The sequence below is a fragment of the Borostomias antarcticus genome (assembly GCF_949987555.1).
Source record: "Borostomias antarcticus genome assembly, contig: scaffold_132, whole genome shotgun sequence".
Taxonomy (NCBI): Eukaryota; Metazoa; Chordata; class Actinopteri; order Stomiiformes; family Stomiidae; genus Borostomias; species Borostomias antarcticus.
Window position 1 is genome coordinate 164,947 of NW_028175733.1, and position 18,734 is coordinate 183,680.

At 50.1% G+C, this 18,734-nt stretch overlaps 1 protein-coding gene across 1 annotated transcript in view; it reads right to left on the reverse strand.

Moving 5' to 3' along the window:
• fam131ba (family with sequence similarity 131 member Ba) overlaps nucleotides 1–18,734 on the reverse strand; it is a gene marked incomplete at both ends in the record, with an annotated part of 39,055 nt that overhangs the window by 12,669 nt on the left and 7,652 nt on the right. Inside the window, 3 exons of the mRNA XM_084463117.1 lie at nucleotides 858–960; nucleotides 1,994–2,029; nucleotides 4,325–4,362. Of these exons, the coding sequence (XP_084319243.1) occupies nucleotides 858–960; nucleotides 1,994–2,029; nucleotides 4,325–4,362 (177 nt within the window). The remainder of the gene's footprint in view (nucleotides 1–857; nucleotides 961–1,993; nucleotides 2,030–4,324; nucleotides 4,363–18,734) is intronic.

Sequence of the window (18,734 nt, forward strand, 5' to 3'; positions counted from 1 at the left end):
CACCACAGCACACAACTCTTCATTCAAATGCTAATTATATCGGAATCTAATGAGGGTACAATTGTATGGGGGGAGAAGAATGAAAATCAAATGAAACCAAGTGAGAGTAACGTGAACTGGGAACCTGTGCTGGGCTAAAAGCCTTTTCTCTCTAGAGAAATTACAACCGATTATCCCTGGGTTTTATGCTATATTATTAAGAAAACAAATATTCATATAATAGGTTTTAATTGGAGATGCAAATGTGATAGATGATGATAAAACGACGGTGTTGGGGACTTCAAAGTCATTCAAAGTCAAACAGCATAATAGAATAGCAATCAAATTCACTCCAATATCGTCACACACAAGAGCAACAACAACAACAACATCTACAACAACGCTACATAATACTGGTACTGATACTGGTACTGCTCTCCAACGAAGGACAACAACACACCGGTACTACTCTCCAATGAAGGACAACAACACACTATTAATGCCACAGTCAGAGGCATAACATGCCAGGCCACAACAATACACAATATCACCATTTCACAGTTAGAGAAACCCCACCACACTACAAAATAACTACTTTCCCACAACCACAACACAATAGAACTATAATTCCCAACACGCCTGTGGAGATGCTCAGTGTACTTTTAGCTTTCAGCTCAAAGTGAGAGGAAATAAAACATCTGAAAACCTGATTGGATTCCACCAATGAACCATGGGTCATTGATGTGCGTTGTCAATGGAGACAAGAAGTGGAACAGGTTGGGGGGGCACCCACAGGGGTTGCCATGTTGGCTCCATCTCAACCCCCTGTCTGGAGCCAACATGGAGTTGGTTTACCATCTACCAGGACAAACACACACCTGACACACCTGTCAGAGAGGACTTAGCCAGAGCTCCGATCCCGTAGGCGTTGGAGTTCCTCTTCAGACGAGGAAGGATGGACGTGGTGTCTTCCATAGAGAGCTGCAGAGAGGGAGGAGGGAGGAGGCAGAGAGGGAGGAGGGGGGAGGGAGGAGGAAGGAGGGAGGAGGACGTGGATGGAGATGTAGAATTGCAAGAAAAGAAAGAAATAAGGAGAATGGTTTGGTTGTTTGTACAGAGAGCCGGCCCATAGTGGGGTTGTTTCAGGGTTTGGATGGATGGGATAAGAAATAAGGATATTAAGATATCAATGACAGGGACATCATAGAAAAACTACAAAACTGACAGAAATAGAACACACACACACACACACACACACACACACCACATCCTTAACAAGGTCAGTTAGAGATAAATTACATTTTCTGTCATATCAGCATTTTGGGAAAACAGTGAATATGAAAACTTCCAGCACTGTCTGTAGCACAGGCCTGTGATTCACAGGATGACTGAGATGCGGATAGTAGCAATAGGCTACATTAGGGTTAGGGTTAGCCCTAACCCTAGCCCTAACCCTAACCCTAACCCCAATAGGCTGCATTAGGGTTAGGGTTAGCCCTAACCCTAACCCTAACCCTAATAGGCTACATTAGCCAGCAGGATGCGTATATAAGATACGTTTATTTTTACAGCATGTTATCTTCTATGAAGCCCACAGTACAGTAGATTAGCAAAGCTCTAAGATAGAGGGAGGGCGAGAGAGAGAAGGAGAGAGGGATGGTGGTAGAGAGAGAGAGAGATAGAGGGAGGGAGAGAGAGAAAAGGAGCGAGGGATGGTGGTAGAGAGAGAGAGAGAGAGAGAGAGAGATAGAGGGAGTGCGAGAGAGAGAAGGAGCGAGGGATGGTGGTAGAGAGAGAGAGAGAGAGAGAGAGAGAGAGAGAGAGAGAGATAGAGGGAGGGCGAGAGAGAGAAGGAGCGAGGGATGGTGGTAGAGAGAGAGAGAGAGAGAGAGAGAGAGGGAGAGAGGGAAGAGGGTGGTGGTGGTTATCTACAGAGAGAGCCAAGGCCCGTGATGGCAGGATGGAGGGAGAAGAGGAGAAGAGGAGAAGAGGAGGAGATTAGCATGGGACTTACATTGATTCCTTCCCAGGAAAACTCTGCACGGCCGTGCTGAGGGATGGGGGAGGAGAGGAAGAGAGGGAAGGGGAGGAGAGGAAGAGAGGCAAGGGGAGGAGAGGAAGAGAGGCAAGGGGAGGAGAGGAAGAGAGGGAAGGGGAGGAGAGGAAGAGAGGGAAGGAGACGCAGCAATGAAGAAAGGAGAAGAGGGAGAGGGACAGAGAAAGGGGAGGGGAGGAAGTGAGGAAGAAAGAAGAGGAAAAAAAAGTCAAGGAAGGAAGGAAGAAAAGATGAGGAGAAGTGAAGGAGGGAAGGGGAAAAGGAAGGAAGGATGGAAAGAAGTGAAATAATATAAAGGAAAGAACAGAGACGGAGAGTGAGGACATCAGACAGGAAGAGACTCTCCCGGTGGAGGAGGGAGGAGAGAGGGAGCATTGGTGCAGGGAAGGAGACGAGGGAATGAGAACACGACAAGAGGGGTGAAGGAGAGGAGCAGTGGGGGAGGCAGGGAGAATGGAGATCACCCCTAACAGTCTGACTGTCTTCACTTGACAGAAGCTCAACAAAGCTTTTAGAAATCAAAAAACGTCTTTCCTCCAAAATCAGGGAAGGACCTGATGGTTGTAACTGTTTTCGGGGGCGACAGTGAGTGCCCAGCAGTGAGTGTCACTAGCCTCCTCCTCCTCCTCCTCCTCCAGCCCCCACTGGCCTCCTCCTGTCTCCTACAGACCAATGACCTCTCTCAAAAATTACAGAACAACAGGTAAGCGACAGAAAAGTACTCAAAGACTGCTGGCCAGGTCCATAGCAGGGATGTCAGAGAGGACCAGACTGGCCCTGAGTTGCTAAGTACCGCTGCTGCTACTATTATGGTCTGTGTGCAGCTGTGACCTGATACAGAACATTTCTAATCTCTACGGCTGTGACCACTGCAATCCTGGAGCCTCAATTGTGACTGAATGTTAAATGAGATAGAGGTACAGATGAGTCTGAATAAAGTATTCAGGGTAAAATTCTTTCCAAATTTTACTCTCATTAGGGGCCTGATGTAAATTCAATGTGTGACTGTTCACTGCAACAGCGACTCTGTGAATCTAGAAATTATAATCCTGATTTATAAAACACCTCTGACTTAATTATTTGAATTGCCTAGACCAACCCAGCCAGCCAGCAGCCAGCCAGCCAATCAGCCAGTCAGCCAGCCAATCAGCCAGTCAGCCAGTCAGTCAGCCAGCCAGCCAATCAGCCAGTCAGCCAGTCAGTCAGCCAGCCAGCCAATCAGCCAGTTAGTCAGCCAGCCAGCTAGCCAATCAGCCAGTCAGTCAGCCAGCCAGCCGCTGAGTCAGTCAGCCAGCCAGCCAGTCAGCCAGCCAGCCAGCCAATCAGTCAGTCAGTCAGTCAGTCAGTCAGCCAGTCAGCCAGCTAGCCAATCAGTAGGTCAGTCAGTCAGTCAGTCAGCCAGTCAGTCAGCCAGTCAGTCAGTCAGTCAGTCAGACACCTCAGTTGGCACACATGGTTGGCGACGATGACGATGACGATGATGAAACACCATTTCTTTTTGACTGCACAAAATTGCGTTGACGGTGGAAGACACAGGACAGAGGATAGAAACGCAGAGGAGGGAACCGCCCTAGCAACCGCCCTAGAAACAGACCACACAGTTCCATATCAGCTAGGCAGTGGATTCTGGGAAGAGACCCCTCCCACTCCACCCTTCCCATAATGCACTGCTGTCCTGATCAGCCAACAGTATGCTTACTGGATGTCCAGACATCATGCTCACCACCCAAGCAGCCAGCCTGAGACAACTATGGCAGATCCATGATTCATAAGAGTGTGTGTTCACCTCAGATAAACATGGTGCTGTACTGTGTGGAAGTGGTCTTCAATGCTGTTGAACTGAGCCTGTGCTGTGTGTGTGTGTGTTTGTGTGTGTGTGTGTGTGTGTGTGTGTGTGTTCAGATCGCTGGCTGAACTGAAAAAGAAAAAAGCAACAACATAATATGGGGCGTGTTTGTGTGGAGGAGTAGGAGATGGATCGTTTTCGGTCCCCCGAGGGCTGAGAGATAGTACGCTGATGCCTCTGTCTCTGGGGAGCCTCACCAGTGGCCTCGGTGAGAAACCCAATACAACATAATCATAGAGAAACATTAAGTCATGGCGCTGGAGTGACTCTCATGCTCAGTTTCTCTGAAAGATATGAGAAAAATATGAAAGTGACGTTCCCCACCATGGCCATCTTGGCTCCCATTCGGGTAACAGGCAGCAGATGACCTGTCACGATGGTGAGAAATCCATGGATCTGTGATGGTGAGAGGGTTAGGGTGGGTGTTAAAATGGTTGCCTTACCTGCTCCCCATCCTTCCTGACAGGAACTGTGTCCACCGCTAGACAGAGAAAGATAAAGACAGAGAGAGAGAAAGACAAATAGAGATAAATGGAGAGAGAGAGGAGGGAGATGCTACTGTAAGCCTATGCAACCTTAATGCCATCTACATGAAGTTAAACTGACAGCTCTGTAGCATTTACACTGGCATTCACACAAAGCTCTAAAATTAAACTACACAATTATCTGCACCAACTGTTGACACAGTTGGGGTAAAATTAACATCTCATGGTAACACTTAGTTAGGAGTGAAGCACTGAAGGTGTGTAGAACCCTATTGTAATTGTTGGTTTACTTATTATTTTCCTTGACAGCCTCAAATAACTCTTGAAGTCCTCAACTAAAAATGCTGTAACTTGGCATGTCGCAACTACAGACCATGAGTAACTACGCCACAAAGACTCACCATGATTCGCCCATAGGTGGCGCTATAATAAGCAATTTAGCGTACAATGCTGCCATGTCCGCCCCAATTGACAACAAATTCTGAAACTTGGGAGACGTACTGTACGTCATTCTTCATGAGGAACACCTTTGCAACATGATCAGCATGATGGATTTGGCTGCAGGTTGAAAATTTGGCAAAACCTACAAAAAGTTTCTTCTCATAAACCGTAAGTCCGATCGTTCTGAAATTTCATACATATGTTTACGGTGCATGTCTCCCTATAGGGTATTCACAGCTAAGAGATCCAATCCAAAATTGCTTATCATTTTGTACATAATCTACAGACATGAAACTCAATGTACACGAATATGGCCCCACCATGTTGCAACACATCGAAGCATTTGCAGATTCGCCCATAGGTGGTGCTATAATGAGCAATTTAGCATACAATGCTTGCCATTTCCACCCCACTGGATGAAAATGTATGAAACTTGGTACACTTACGTCATTCCTCATGCGGAAAAAACTTGCAATTTGCCATAGTCTCTGCCATGATGGATTTGGCTGCAGGTTGAAAATTTTGGCAAAACCTACAAAAAGTTTCTTCTCATAACGTCTGATCGGTCTGAAATTTCACATGTATGTTTAGGGTGTTAACGGCTAAGAAATCCAATCCAAGGTGGCAGAGAAAATAGCATTCAAAAATAAAAAGAATTGAGCCACAAAGTTCAAGTGCTTATAATTTTGTACAGCAATAATCTAGGGACATTAAACTCACTGTAAATGTTGTCTCAAGTGTGGATACCTTTGTTGTATGTGTTTAAATGTGCTATATGTTTCTGTCCTGCTTTGCTTGTTTTGCCTTATTGTGTTTATACTTTTCTGTATGTTTTTAATGGTCACTATTGTTTTAATGTCTTGATCCTTCTTAGGTTGCTTTAACATCAGGCCAGGGACAACAGGTGAAAATTAGTTCGCTAATCCTGGCACATATACAATTGTAAAATTGTTGATTCATGTACAATGTCCCTGAATCAAATAAATCAATAAACTAAACTAAACTAAACTGGACAGGAAGAGGGCACTACCATGTTGCACCACGTCAAAGCATTTGCAGATTTGACATAGGTGGCGCTACAGTCAACAAATCAAAATGCAAATTTCAAAGTGCTGGCATTTCCACGCTGTGAGACAAAAATGTATGAAACCTGGTACACTTACGTCATCCCTCATGTGGAACAAATTTGCCATTTGGACCCATGATTGTTATGATGGATTTGGCTACAAAAAAATTCTTCTCATAAACCATAAGTCTGATTGGTCTGAAATGTCACAGGTATGTTTAGGGTGCGTCTCCCTATACTAAGAAATCCAATCCAAATGGTGGAGAAACTGGCATTCAAAAATTACATTAAAAAGAAAATTCAAAAATTAAACTCACTGGATACGAAGAAGGCACTACCATGTTGCACCACATTGAAGCATTTGTGTGCTTCTAGCACTTCCATGGTCAGTAACTTAGCCTCCACGCGCCGGTGGTGGGCGTGCAGGCGTGACGGGAGAACGTTATGCTCTATGTGCACAGCCACGCCCATCACGCTTTCATTGTATTTTCATTTTATGTTTTAACTCAAATTTGCTGTAACAGTTTGGCCTGTGGATGGGCTTGTTGCTGCGCTCGCTCGTTGCGGCTCATTCGTTGCTGCGTGCGCTCGCTGCAGTGTGGTCGTTGCAGTGTGGTCGTTGCAGCGTGGTCGTTACAGCGTGGTCAGTGTGGTCGTTGCAGCGTGGTCGTTGCAGCGTGGTCGCTGCAGCGTGGTCAGTGTGGTCGTTGCAGTGTGGTCGTTGCAGTGTGGTCGTTGCAGCGTGGTCGTTGCAGCGTGGTCAGTGTGGTCGTTGCAGTGTGGTCGTTGCAGCGTGGTCAGTGTGGTCGTTGCAGCGTGGTCAGCGTGGTCGTTGCAGCGTGGTCAGTGTGGTCGTTGCAGCGTGGTCGTTGCAGCGTGGTCAGTGTGGTCGTTGCAGCGTGGTTGTTGCAGCGTGGTCGTTGCAGCGTGGTCAGTGTGGTCGTTGCAGCGTGGTCAGTGTGGTCGTTGCAGCGTGGTCGTTGCAGCGTGGTCAGTGTGGTCGTTGCAGCGTGGTCGTTGCAGCGTGGTCGTTGCAGTGTGGTCGTTGCAGCGTGGTCAGTGTGGTCGTTGCAGCGTGGTCGTAGCAGCGTGGTCGTAGCAGTGTGGTCGTTGCAGCGTGGTCGTTGCAGCGTGGTCGTTGCAGCGTGGTCAGTGTGGTCGTTGCAGCGTGGTCAGTGTGGTCGTTGCAGCGTGGTCGTTGCAGCGTGGTCGTTGCAGTGTGGTCGTTGCAGCGTGGTCAGTGTGGTCGTTGCAGCGTGGTCAGCGTGGTCGTTGCAGCGTGGGCAGTGTGGTCGTTGCAGCGTGGTCGTTGCAGCGTGGTCAGTGTGGTCGTTGCAGCGTGGTCAGCGTGGTCGTTGCAGCGTGGTCGTTGCAGCGTGGTCGTAGCAGCGTGGTCGTTGCAGCGTGGTCAGTGTGGTCGTTGCAGCGTGGTCGTTGCAGCGTGGTCGTTGCAGTGTGGTCAGTGTGGTCGTTGCAGCGTGGTCGTTGCAGCGTGGTCGTTGCAGCGTGGTCAGCGTGGTCGTTGCAGCGTGGTCAGTGTGGTCGTTGCAGCGTGGTCGTTGCAGCGTGGTCGTAGCAGTGTGGTCGTTGCAGCGTGGTCAGTGTGGTCGTTGCAGCGTGGTCAGTGTGGTCGTTGCAGCGTGGTCGTTGCAGCGTGGTCAGCGTGGTCGTTGCAGCGTGGTCATTGCAGTGTGGTCGTTGCAGCGTGGTCAGTGTGGTCGCTGCAGCGTGGTCAGCGTGGTCGTTGCAGCGTGGTCGTTAGAGCGTGGTCGTTGCAGCGTGGTCGTTGCAGCGTGGTCGTTGCAGTGTGGTCGTTGCAGCGTGGTCATTGCAGTGTGGTCGTTGCAGCGTGGTCAGTGTGGTCGTTGCAGCGTGGTCGTTGCAGCGTGGTCGTTGCAGCGTGGTCGTTGCAGTGTGGTCGTTGCAGCGTGGTCATTGCAGTGTGGTCGTTGCAGCGTGGTCAGTGTGGTCGTTGCAGCGTGGTCAGTGTGGTCGTTGCAGCGTGGTCAGCGTGGTCGCTGCAGCGTGGTCGTTGCAGCGTGGTCATTGCAGCGTGGTCAGTGTGGTCGTTGCAGTGTGGTCGTTGCAGCGTGGTTGTTGCAGCGTGGTCAGTGTGGTCGTTGCAGCGTTGTCAGTGTGGTCGTTGCAGCGTGGTCAGTGTGGTCGTTGCAGCGTGGTCGTTGCAGTGTGGTCGTTGCAGCGTGGTCGTTACAGCGTGGTCAGTGTGGTCGTTGCAGCGTGGTCGTTGCAGCGTGGTCGCTGCAGCGTGGTCAGTGTGGTCGTTGCAGTGTGGTCGTTGCAGTGTGGTCGTTGCAGCGTGGTCGTTGCAGCGTGGTCAGTGTGGTCGTTGCAGTGTGGTCGTTGCAGCGTGGTCAGTGTGGTCGTTGCAGCGTGGTCAGCGTGGTCGTTGCAGCGTGGTCAGTGTGGTCGTTGCAGCGTGGTCGTTGCAGCGTGGTCAGTGTGGTCGTTGCAGCGTGGTTGTTGCAGCGTGGTCGTTGCAGCGTGGTCAGTGTGGTCGTTGCAGCGTGGTCAGTGTGGTCGTTGCAGCGTGGTCGTTGCAGCGTGGTCAGTGTGGTCGTTGCAGCGTGGTCGTTGCAGCGTGGTCGTTGCAGTGTGGTCGTTGCAGCGTGGTCAGTGTGGTCGTTGCAGCGTGGTCGTAGCAGCGTGGTCGTAGCAGTGTGGTCGTTGCAGCGTGGTCGTTGCAGCGTGGTCGTTGCAGCGTGGTCAGTGTGGTCGTTGCAGCGTGGTCAGTGTGGTCGTTGCAGCGTGGTCGTTGCAGCGTGGTCGTTGCAGTGTGGTCGTTGCAGCGTGGTCAGTGTGGTCGTTGCAGCGTGGTCAGCGTGGTCGTTGCAGCGTGGGCAGTGTGGTCGTTGCAGCGTGGTCGTTGCAGCGTGGTCAGTGTGGTCGTTGCAGCGTGGTCAGCGTGGTCGTTGCAGCGTGGTCGTTGCAGCGTGGTCGTAGCAGCGTGGTCGTTGCAGCGTGGTCAGTGTGGTCGTTGCAGCGTGGTCGTTGCAGCGTGGTCGTTGCAGTGTGGTCAGTGTGGTCGTTGCAGCGTGGTCGTTGCAGCGTGGTCGTTGCAGCGTGGTCAGCGTGGTCGTTGCAGCGTGGTCAGTGTGGTCGTTGCAGCGTGGTCGTTGCAGCGTGGTCGTAGCAGTGTGGTCGTTGCAGCGTGGTCAGTGTGGTCGTTGCAGCGTGGTCAGTGTGGTCGTTGCAGCGTGGTCGTTGCAGCGTGGTCAGCGTGGTCGTTGCAGCGTGGTCATTGCAGTGTGGTCGTTGCAGCGTGGTCAGTGTGGTCGCTGCAGCGTGGTCAGCGTGGTCGTTGCAGCGTGGTCGTTAGAGCGTGGTCGTTGCAGCGTGGTCGTTGCAGCGTGGTCGTTGCAGTGTGGTCGTTGCAGCGTGGTCATTGCAGTGTGGTCGTTGCAGCGTGGTCAGTGTGGTCGTTGCAGCGTGGTCGTTGCAGCGTGGTCGTTGCAGCGTGGTCGTTGCAGTGTGGTCGTTGCAGCGTGGTCATTGCAGTGTGGTCGTTGCAGCGTGGTCAGTGTGGTCGTTGCAGCGTGGTCAGTGTGGTCGTTGCAGCGTGGTCAGCGTGGTCGCTGCAGCGTGGTCGTTGCAGCGTGGTCATTGCAGCGTGGTCAGTGTGGTCGTTGCAGTGTGGTCGTTGCAGCGTGGTTGTTGCAGCGTGGTCAGTGTGGTCGTTGCAGCGTTGTCAGTGTGGTCGTTGCAGCGTGGTCAGTGTGGTCGTTGCAGCGTGGTCAGCGTGGTCGTTGCAGCGTGGTCAGCGTGGTCGTTGCAGCGTGGTCATTGCAGTGTGGTCGTTGCAGCGTGGTCAGTGTGGTCGTAGCAGCGTGGTCAGTGTGGTCGTAGCAGCGTGGTCATTGCAGTGTGGTCGTTGCAGCGTGGTCAGTGTGGTCGTTGCAGCGTGGTCGTTGCAGCGTGGTCAGTGTGGTCGTAGCAGCGTGGTCAGTGTGGTCGTAGCAGCGTGGTCAGCGTGGTCGTTGCAGCGTGGTCATTGCAGTGTGGTCGTTGCAGCGTGGTCAGCGTGGTCGTTGCAGCGTGGTCGTTGCAGCGTGGTCAGCGTGGTCATTGCAGTGTGGTCAGTGTGGTCGTTGCAGCGTGGTCGTTGCAGTGTGGTCGTTGCAGCGTGGTCAGTGTGGTCGTTGCAGCGTGGTCAGCGTGGTCAGCGTGGTCAGCGTGGTCAGTGTGGTCGTTGCAGCGTGGTCAGCGTGGTCAGTGTGGTCGTTGCAGCGTGGTCAGTGTGGTCAGCGTGGTCAGCGTGGTCAGCGTGGTCGTTGCAGCGTGGTCGTTTCTGCGTGGTCATTGCAGTGTGGTCGTTGCAGCGTGGTCACTTGAAGCTTGACCCTGTATAGCCGCTTGCGTCTTTTAATATTAACCACATAAAACTTCTACATAAGCCCTGTATATGACTTATATGTCAAGCTCAGTATATCAGCCATCTATTGAATTATGATAAGAATTATGTTCACATCATGCTATGTACTGTATTCAATTGTTTTGGCTAATTGTAGATAACTGATGTAACCAGTAAGAGTATCAAACACATCACATTACATTACAGTCATTTAGCAGACCTTTTTATCCAAAGCGACTTAGAGTAATGTTTAATGTGGGCTCACCAGAACTCACAAATGCATCTCCTTTCTAAACAAGCGACTAAGAGCAGAGGACCATCAAGTGCTGAAGCCACAGTGCAAGAGTAGCAAAATAAAAAAAACAATACTGTATGTGTTAAGAGGGAGGATCTGTATGTGTTAAGAGGGAGGATCTGTCTGTGTTAAGAGGGAGGGTCTGTCTGTGTTAAGAGGGAGGATCTGTGCATTTGTACATCACATTTGACTACAGAAAACACTGCTGTACTTTTTATAGATCTGTCAAAAACACTGTTGATCACGACTTGCTTTTAAAAAGATTACTGTAGCTGATATTGGCTTGGGTGGTGCTGCTCCAGCTTGGTTTCAGGAATACTACTTTCTTGAATTTGAAATTGAGAGTTTAACATGTTTTTTGAATGATTTTTCACGGTATACACGGTTACATTGTATGATCAAAACGGTGGTAGAGCAATTATCAGACTTTCTCAAAAGTGCTAGTTTTGTCAACGTTTTGATCTGAACCATTGTATATGATCATAAGTAACCTTAAAAATAGGGCTAAACATGCATTTTCCCTTTACTACTCCTTTAAATTAGCTCTTAATGCTAGTAAAACTGTGGCAGTGGCTAGTTGCAAAACTAGAATGGAGAAGTAAGACGCCTCCTTCCCTCCACTAGTCTGGGGGTCCACCTTGGGCAAGTGGTAGTACCCCCTAGCCCCCCTACCTGGGGTTACAGGAAAAAAACCCTGATGACATTACACCAAAAAGGAAGAGAGACCCGGCCCGGAGGAAGCCCGGGGCCCTCGTCTGGAGCCAGGCCCAGACGGAGGGCCCGCATGCGAGCGCCTGGTGGCCGGGCTTACCACGGAGCCCGGCCGGGCCCAGCCCGAATAAGCAACGTGGAAGCACCATCTCCTCCTCCATCGTCCCGTGGACCCACCACCCGCGGGAGGAATTGTCGGGGTCGGGTGTGCTGCCAACTAGGTGGCGGTGAAGGCGGGGGTCACCGACGGACCGGACCCGGGCGGCAAAGGCTGGCTCTGGGGACATGGAACGTGACCTCGCTGGGGGGGAAGGAGCCGGAGCTTGTGAGGGAGGTGGAGCGATACCAATTACACCTGGTGGGGCTAACCTCCACGCACAGCACCGGCGCCGGAACCAAACTCCTGGATAGGGGTTGGACCCTGTTCTTCTCCGGAGTTGCTCACGGTATGAGGCGTAAGGCAGGTGTGGCTATACTAGCTAGCCCCCAGCTGAGCGGCTCTGTGCTGGAGTTCACCCCAGTGGACGAGAGGGTCGCCTCCCTGCGCCTTAGGACTGTGGGGGGGGGGACTCTGACTGTGGTTTGTGCTTATGCACCGAACAGCAGTTCAGAGTACTCAGCCTTCCTGCAGACCCTGAGTGGAGTCCTTTTGGGGGCTCCTGCAGGGGACTCCAGTGTCCTACTGGGGGACTTCAATGCAGGCAATGATGGAGAAACTTGGAGGGGCGTGATTGGGAGGCATGGCCACCACGATCTGAACCCGAGTGGTGTTTTGTTGTTGGACTTCTGTGCTAGTCACGGTTTGTCCATAACAAACACCATGTTCGAACACAAGGATGCCCACAAGTACACCTGGCATCAGAACACCTTAGGCCGAAGGTCGATGATCGATTTCGTTATCGTATCATCTGATCTGAGGCCATGCGTTTTGGACACTCGGGTAAAGAGAGGGGCAGAGCTGTCCACTGATCACCATCTGGTGGTGAGCTGGTTTCGATGGCGGGGGAAACTTCTGGACAGACCTGGAAAACCCAAGCGTGTAATGAGGGTGAACTGGGAACGTCTGGAGGAAGAGCCTGTCCGGAGAGATTTCAATTGCCACCTCCGGCAGAGCTTCTCAGGCATCACTGTGGAGGTTGGGGACATCGAGCATGAGTGGTCGGTGTTCAAAGCCTCCATTGCTGAAGCTGCGGCTGGGAGCTGTGGCCTGAGGGCCATAGGTACCTCAAGGGGCGGTAACCCTCGGACACCGTGGTGGACAGCGGTGGTCAGGGAAGCCGTCCGACTGAAGAAGGAGGCCTTCCGGGATATGTTAGCCTGGGAGACCCCAGAAACAGTTGCAGGGTATCGACTGGCCCGGAGGGCTGCGGCTTCGGCCGTGACCAAGGCAAAGCAGCGGGTGTGGGAGGAGTTCGGAGAAACCATGGAGAAGGACTTTCGGTCGGCACCAAAGTGTTTCTGGAAGACCATCAGACACCTCAGGAAGGGAAAGCGGGGGACCATCCAAGCTGTATACAGCAAGGAGGGGACACTGCTGACCTCAACTGAGGAGGTTGTTGAGTGTTGGAAGGAGCACTTTGAGGAACTCCTGAACCCGACTAATCCACCCTCTATGAACGAGGCAGAGCCGGAAGATGATGGGGGGTCGTCAATGTCCTTGGAGGAGGTCACTGAGGTAGTCAAACAACTCCACAGTGGCAGAGCCCCAGGGACGGATGAGATCCGTCCAGAAATGCTGAAGGCGCTGGGTGTAGAGGGGCTGTCTTGGTTGACACGCCTCTGTAACATTGCGTGGAAGTCTGGGTCAGTGCCGAAGGAGTGGCAGACTGGGGTGGTGGTCCCCATATTCAAAAAAGGGGACCAGAGGGTGTGTGCGAATTATAGAGCAATCACATTACTCAGCCTCCCAGGGAAAGTTTACTCCAAGGTGCTGGAAAGGAGGGTCCGGCCGATAGTCGAACCTCAGATCGAAGAGGAACAATGCGGATTTCGTCCTGGTCGTGGAACTACCGACCAGCTCTTCACTCTCGCAAGGATCTTGGAGGGGGCTTGGGAGTTTGCCCAACCTGTCTACATGTGTTTTGTGGACTTGGAGAAGGCTTACGACCGGGTCCCTCGAGAGGTCTTGTGGAGGGTTATGCGGGAGTATGGGGTGAGGGGGTCCCTACTTAGGGCCATCCAGTCCCTGTACACCCAGAGCGAGAGCTGTGTCCGGGTCCTCGGCAGTAAGTCGTCTTCCTTTCCGGTGGGTGTTGGCCTCCGCCAGGGCTGCGCTTTGTCACCAATCCTGTTTGTGATTTTCATGGACAGGATATCGAGGCGTAGCCGGGGGGAGGTGGGTTTGCAGTTCGGTGAGCTGGGGATCACGTCACTGCTTTTTGCAGATGATGTGGTCCTGATGGCATCAGCTGCCTGCGACCTCCAGCACTCTCTGGATAGGTTCGCAACTGAGTGTGAAGCGGCTGGGATGAGAATAAGCACTTCTAAATCTGAGGCCATGGTTCTCAGCAGGAAACCGGTGGCCTGTCCGCTCCGAGTAGGAAATGAGTCCTTACCCCAAGTGAAGGAGTTCAAGTATCTGGGGGTCTTGTTCACGAGTGAGGGAACCATGGAGAGGGAGTTTGGCCGGAGAATTGGAGCAGCTGGTGCGGTTCTGCAGTCGCTTTACCGCACTGTTGTGACGAAAAGAGAGCTGAGCCAAAAGGCAAAGCTCTCGATCTACCGGTCTATCTTCGTCCCCACCCTCACCTATGGTCATGAAGGATGGGTCATGACCGAAAGAACGAGATCACGGATACAAGCGGCCGAAATGAGTTTTCTCCGGAGGGTGGCTGGGGTCTCCCTGAGAGATCGGGTGAGAAGTTCAGTCATCCGGGAGAGACTCGGAGTAGAGCCGCTGCTCCTTTGCGTCGAAAGGAGCCAGTTGAGGTGGTTCGGGCATCTAGTGAGGATGCCTCCTGGGCGCCTCCCTAGGGAGGTGTTCCAGGCGTGTCCGGCTGGGAGGAGGCCGCGGGGTAGACCCAGGACTAGGTGGCGGGACTACATCTCCGCACTGGCCTGTGAGCGGCTAAAGATTCCCCAGGCAGAGCTGGTTGATGCTGCTAGGGAAAGGGATGTCTGGGGCCCCCTGCTGGAGCTGCTGCCTCCGCGACCCGACCCTGGATAAGCGGATGAAGATGAAGAGATGAAGATGCTAGTAAAACCAAATTCATGATATTCTCGCGAGCTAGAAACATTAACTATGTTAATCTACAAATCTCTTCCTCTGATGGGTCTATAGAGAGAGTCACTGAATACAAGTACCTGGGTGTGTGGTTCGATGCTAAACTTACTTTTAAATGCTGTTTTTACATACTGTAATGTAATGTAATGTAATGTAATGTTTTTACATACTGTACCTAAAATCAATTTCTGGGGTCTCAGAAAAGTGAATTTTAATGTCCGATGCAGAAAAAAACTCTGACTTCGTCTGAATGGATTCCTGTGAAAGCCCCGTTGACCAATGAGATGGAGGGGGACGGGTGGGGGAGGGGTGGGGGAGGGGCGGGGCGGGGGAGGGGCGGGGGAGGGGTGGGGGAGGGGGGGTCAATTTCTTCACGAAGAGTCGGGACAAGAGGTAGCGATACGATACGTGTGGATTCTTGCAGCCGAAAACAGAACAGCGATGCGGCATAATTCCTGATGTGACTTGCTCGACTCGGCTGGAAAAAAATGGCGGAGTTCAGAGCGGAAGCAAACCTGACCTGGGCGGGACTATGATAATGCTCCTTGAACTACGTCACGAAAATGTCAGTAACAACGCAGAAAACTCTGAATGGCTTGTTGAAGGGTGGAGCTTCCAGGGCAGGAGAAAGTGTGCTGACCATAAACAAATGACTGGATTGTTTGATATCAACTTTTGTACATTGGTAGGACCATCAGAGACCCACATGTATACGATAAACACATTACAAAATTGATTTAGTATGTGCGGTGCCCTTTAAATTATATCGATAACCTTGCCTCCAAGCTGTGGCAGAAAATGGTCTTCTTGTACAGAAACAGGTCCAGTTTCCCCTTAGGGAAAAGGAAAAGGGTTCTGGAGGCAGTGTTCCTATCAGTCTTAGATTATGGTGATGTTGTGTACAGGAATGCAGCAGCCTCAACCTTAAAGCCTCTGGATTCAGTCAACCACTCTGCTATCAGATTTATTACAGGAGCTAAATATGACACTCATCACTGTGCACTTTATGATATGGTTGGATGGCCTTCTCTCACAGAGAGACAAAACTATCATTGGTATTTATTTATCTTTAAAACTCTTTACTGGAAAACACCTCTCTTACCTCTCACAGATGTTTTCTTGGAACAATGGGGGCTATTCTACACGATCAAGTGAATTGCTTTTACTCAAGTTTCCCCGGGCTTACACTGACATTGGCAAATCTTCTTTTTCTTTTAATGCCCCTCACTCCTGGAATGCCCTCCAATGCTTTTTAAAACTGGTCTCAATGTCAACATTTTCAAAATGTAAATTCATTATTACGCACCATTGTACAATACATTCTAATATTGAGTTTAACTGTTTTAGTTACTGTTTTACATATCCTCCTGTGTATCTGTCCTTTTATTGTTAGCTATTGTTTATGTATTCTTCGCTCGTCATCACTGTAAATGAGGGCAACCTCAGTGCCTCTCGAGCATATATAAAGGTTTAAATAAAATAAAAAATAAAAACTTCCTGACACATGAACATAAGGTTCCATAAGTTGCTTTGGATAAAAGTGTCTGCGAAATGACTAAAATGTGAATGCATCATATTCCATATTTCATTGTATCTTTTCTCTGAACAGACACAGAGTAAACTGAAATAAAAGCCCAGTTCATCAATGAGCCACTTGGTTCTGGGCAAACTCAGGTCCCTATCTTAATCAGAGGCAGATTTAGTCAAAGCTCTCATCTTTAAACAGCGCTGAGAGCACACTCCAAGGAATGTCATGGCCTTCTCCAGCCTCCTCCTCCACCTCCTCCAGCCCCCACTGGCCTCCTCCTGTCTCCTACAGACCAATGACCACGCCAAAAATTACAGAACAACAGGTAAGCGACAGAAAAGTACTCAAAGACTGCTGGCCAGGTCCATAGCAGGGATATCAGAGAGGACCAGACTGGCCCTGAGTTGCTAAGTACCGCTGCTGCTACTATTATGGTCTGTGTGCAGCTGTGACCATTTCTAATCTCTACGGCTGTGACCACTTTGATCCTGGAGCCTCACTTGTGACTGAATGCTTAATGAGATAGTGGTAGATAGGGGTAGATAGGGGTAGATGGGGGTAGATAGGGGCAGATAGGGGTAGATAGGGGTAGATGGGGGTAGATAGGAGTAGATGGGGGTAGATAGGGGTAGATAGGGGTACAGTAGATGGGGGTAGATAGGGGTAGATAGGGGTAGATGGGGGTAGATGGGGGTAGATGGGGGTAGATAGAGGTAGATGGGGTACAGTAGATGGAGGTAGATAGGGGTAGATAGGGGTAGATGGGGGTAGATAGGGGTAGATGGGGGTAGATAGAGGTAGATGGAGTACAGTAGATGGAGGTAGATAGGGGTAGATAGGGGTAGATGGGGGTAGATGGGGTAGATGGGTGTAGATGGGGGTAGATGTCTGATTAAAGTATTGACTGCAGGCCAGTTCTCCTTTCTTCTGTGGCAATTTGGGGCTAAATTATTCAAGGCACCTTTTTGAGGGCGTGAGGGCTTACAAGCCTCGGTCTTTGAGAACAGAGGTCCGGTGTCTTCCTCTCCTCTGGGCCTTCTCTGGGCCTTCTCTGGGTCTCCACTGGGCCTCCACTGGGCCTCCTCTAGGCCTCTAGGCCTAGTCCCCACCATCAAGCACAGCATTGGGTCACTAAGCACGTGTGCTAAACTGAAACTACGCAACCTAGGGGTAATTTTTGACCAGGCCTTGTCTTTTAATCATCATGTCAGTCAGCTTACTCGTTCCTGTCTCTTCCAACTGAGGAACATAGCCAAATTAAGATCAGTTGTATCCAAGCCAGAACTGGAGATGATTATCCATGCCTTCATTGGACTGGACCGTCTACAAATTGTCCAAAATGCAGCTGCTCGACTTTTAACCAGGAGCAACAGAAGAGCTCATATTACGCCTATTTTAGCCTCACTGCACTGGCTCCCCCTGAAGTTCAGGGTACATTTTAAAGTGCTACTCCTCACTTTTAAAGCCCTTCATGGACAATCACCTGGCTATATCGCTGACCTCCTGTTTCACCACTCAACAAATCGGGCCCTCCGATCTTCTGATAAACTGCTACTGTCTGTCCCCAGGACCCACTTGGTGACTCGTGGTGATCGGGTGTTTCAGGCAGTTGCCCCTAAGTTATGGAACTCTCTCCCTATCTCGTTGAGATCTATAGAGTCCTGCGATAAAAAAAAAAAAAAAAAAAAAAAAAAAACAGCTGAAGACACTGCTTTTTAGACAGGCTTTTGGCTAGCCCTGATATGTCCCCTTCTGTCCCTCATGAGTTTCAAATTGTCTCCTTATGTTTTATTTTGTGCCTCTTTACCGGTTTTATTAATCTGTATTTGCTTTTATTGTTTTATTCGTCTGTATTTTACTTGTGTTATTTCATTCTGTATTGCTTTATTCTATTTGGTTATGTTGCACTTGTCTTAATTGGTATGCGGTTGTTTTAATTGTCTGCCACTATGTTCGATTTTACTGTAAAGCACCTTGTGATTGTGTATCTTGAAAGGTGCTATATAAATAAACTTTACTTACTGACTTAGTTACTCCTCTGGGCCTCCTCTGCTGTGAGCAAACAGAAGAAGAGTGGTGCCGGGCGCCAGTAGTTTTATTTTTTGGTTTTATATCAGCATATCACCGAGTCAACCCACAACCACACCCTTGATCTAGTGATTACTAAGGGCCTGACTATCACTGTCTCCTCTATGATTCATTTCTGCATCTTCTTCACTGCATTGGTTCCTAAAGTCAAAAGAAGTACTGAGCGCTTTATCAAGAAACGTTATCTTACCTCCGCAGTAGCCGATAGTTTTAGAGAAATAATGATCATAAACAATTTATCAACTCCAGAAGTGGGGCACTATTGAAGTCTTAGCAACCAGCTGTAACACCAGAGTAAGGGCAGCCTTGGATTCTGTAGCACCTATTAAACTGAAAAGGATCACAGGCAATCATAAAGCTCCATGGCAAAATGAGGAAACAAATCAACTAAAGAGAACCTGCAGAAGATCTTAGCGTATTTGGAGAAAGACCAAGCTACAGGTCCAGCATGATATTCTCAAAGAACATCTCTCTGCCTTTAATATAAAGCAATAAGAAATGCAAGGAAAGACCACTTTTCAAAATTGATATCTATCAACCGAAATAATTCAAGAGTGCTCTTCTCAACAATTGATAGCCTAATAAATCCTGCCGTAAAAACACCAGATAACCTGCTCTCTACCTCCAAATGTGAGGAATTTGCAGCT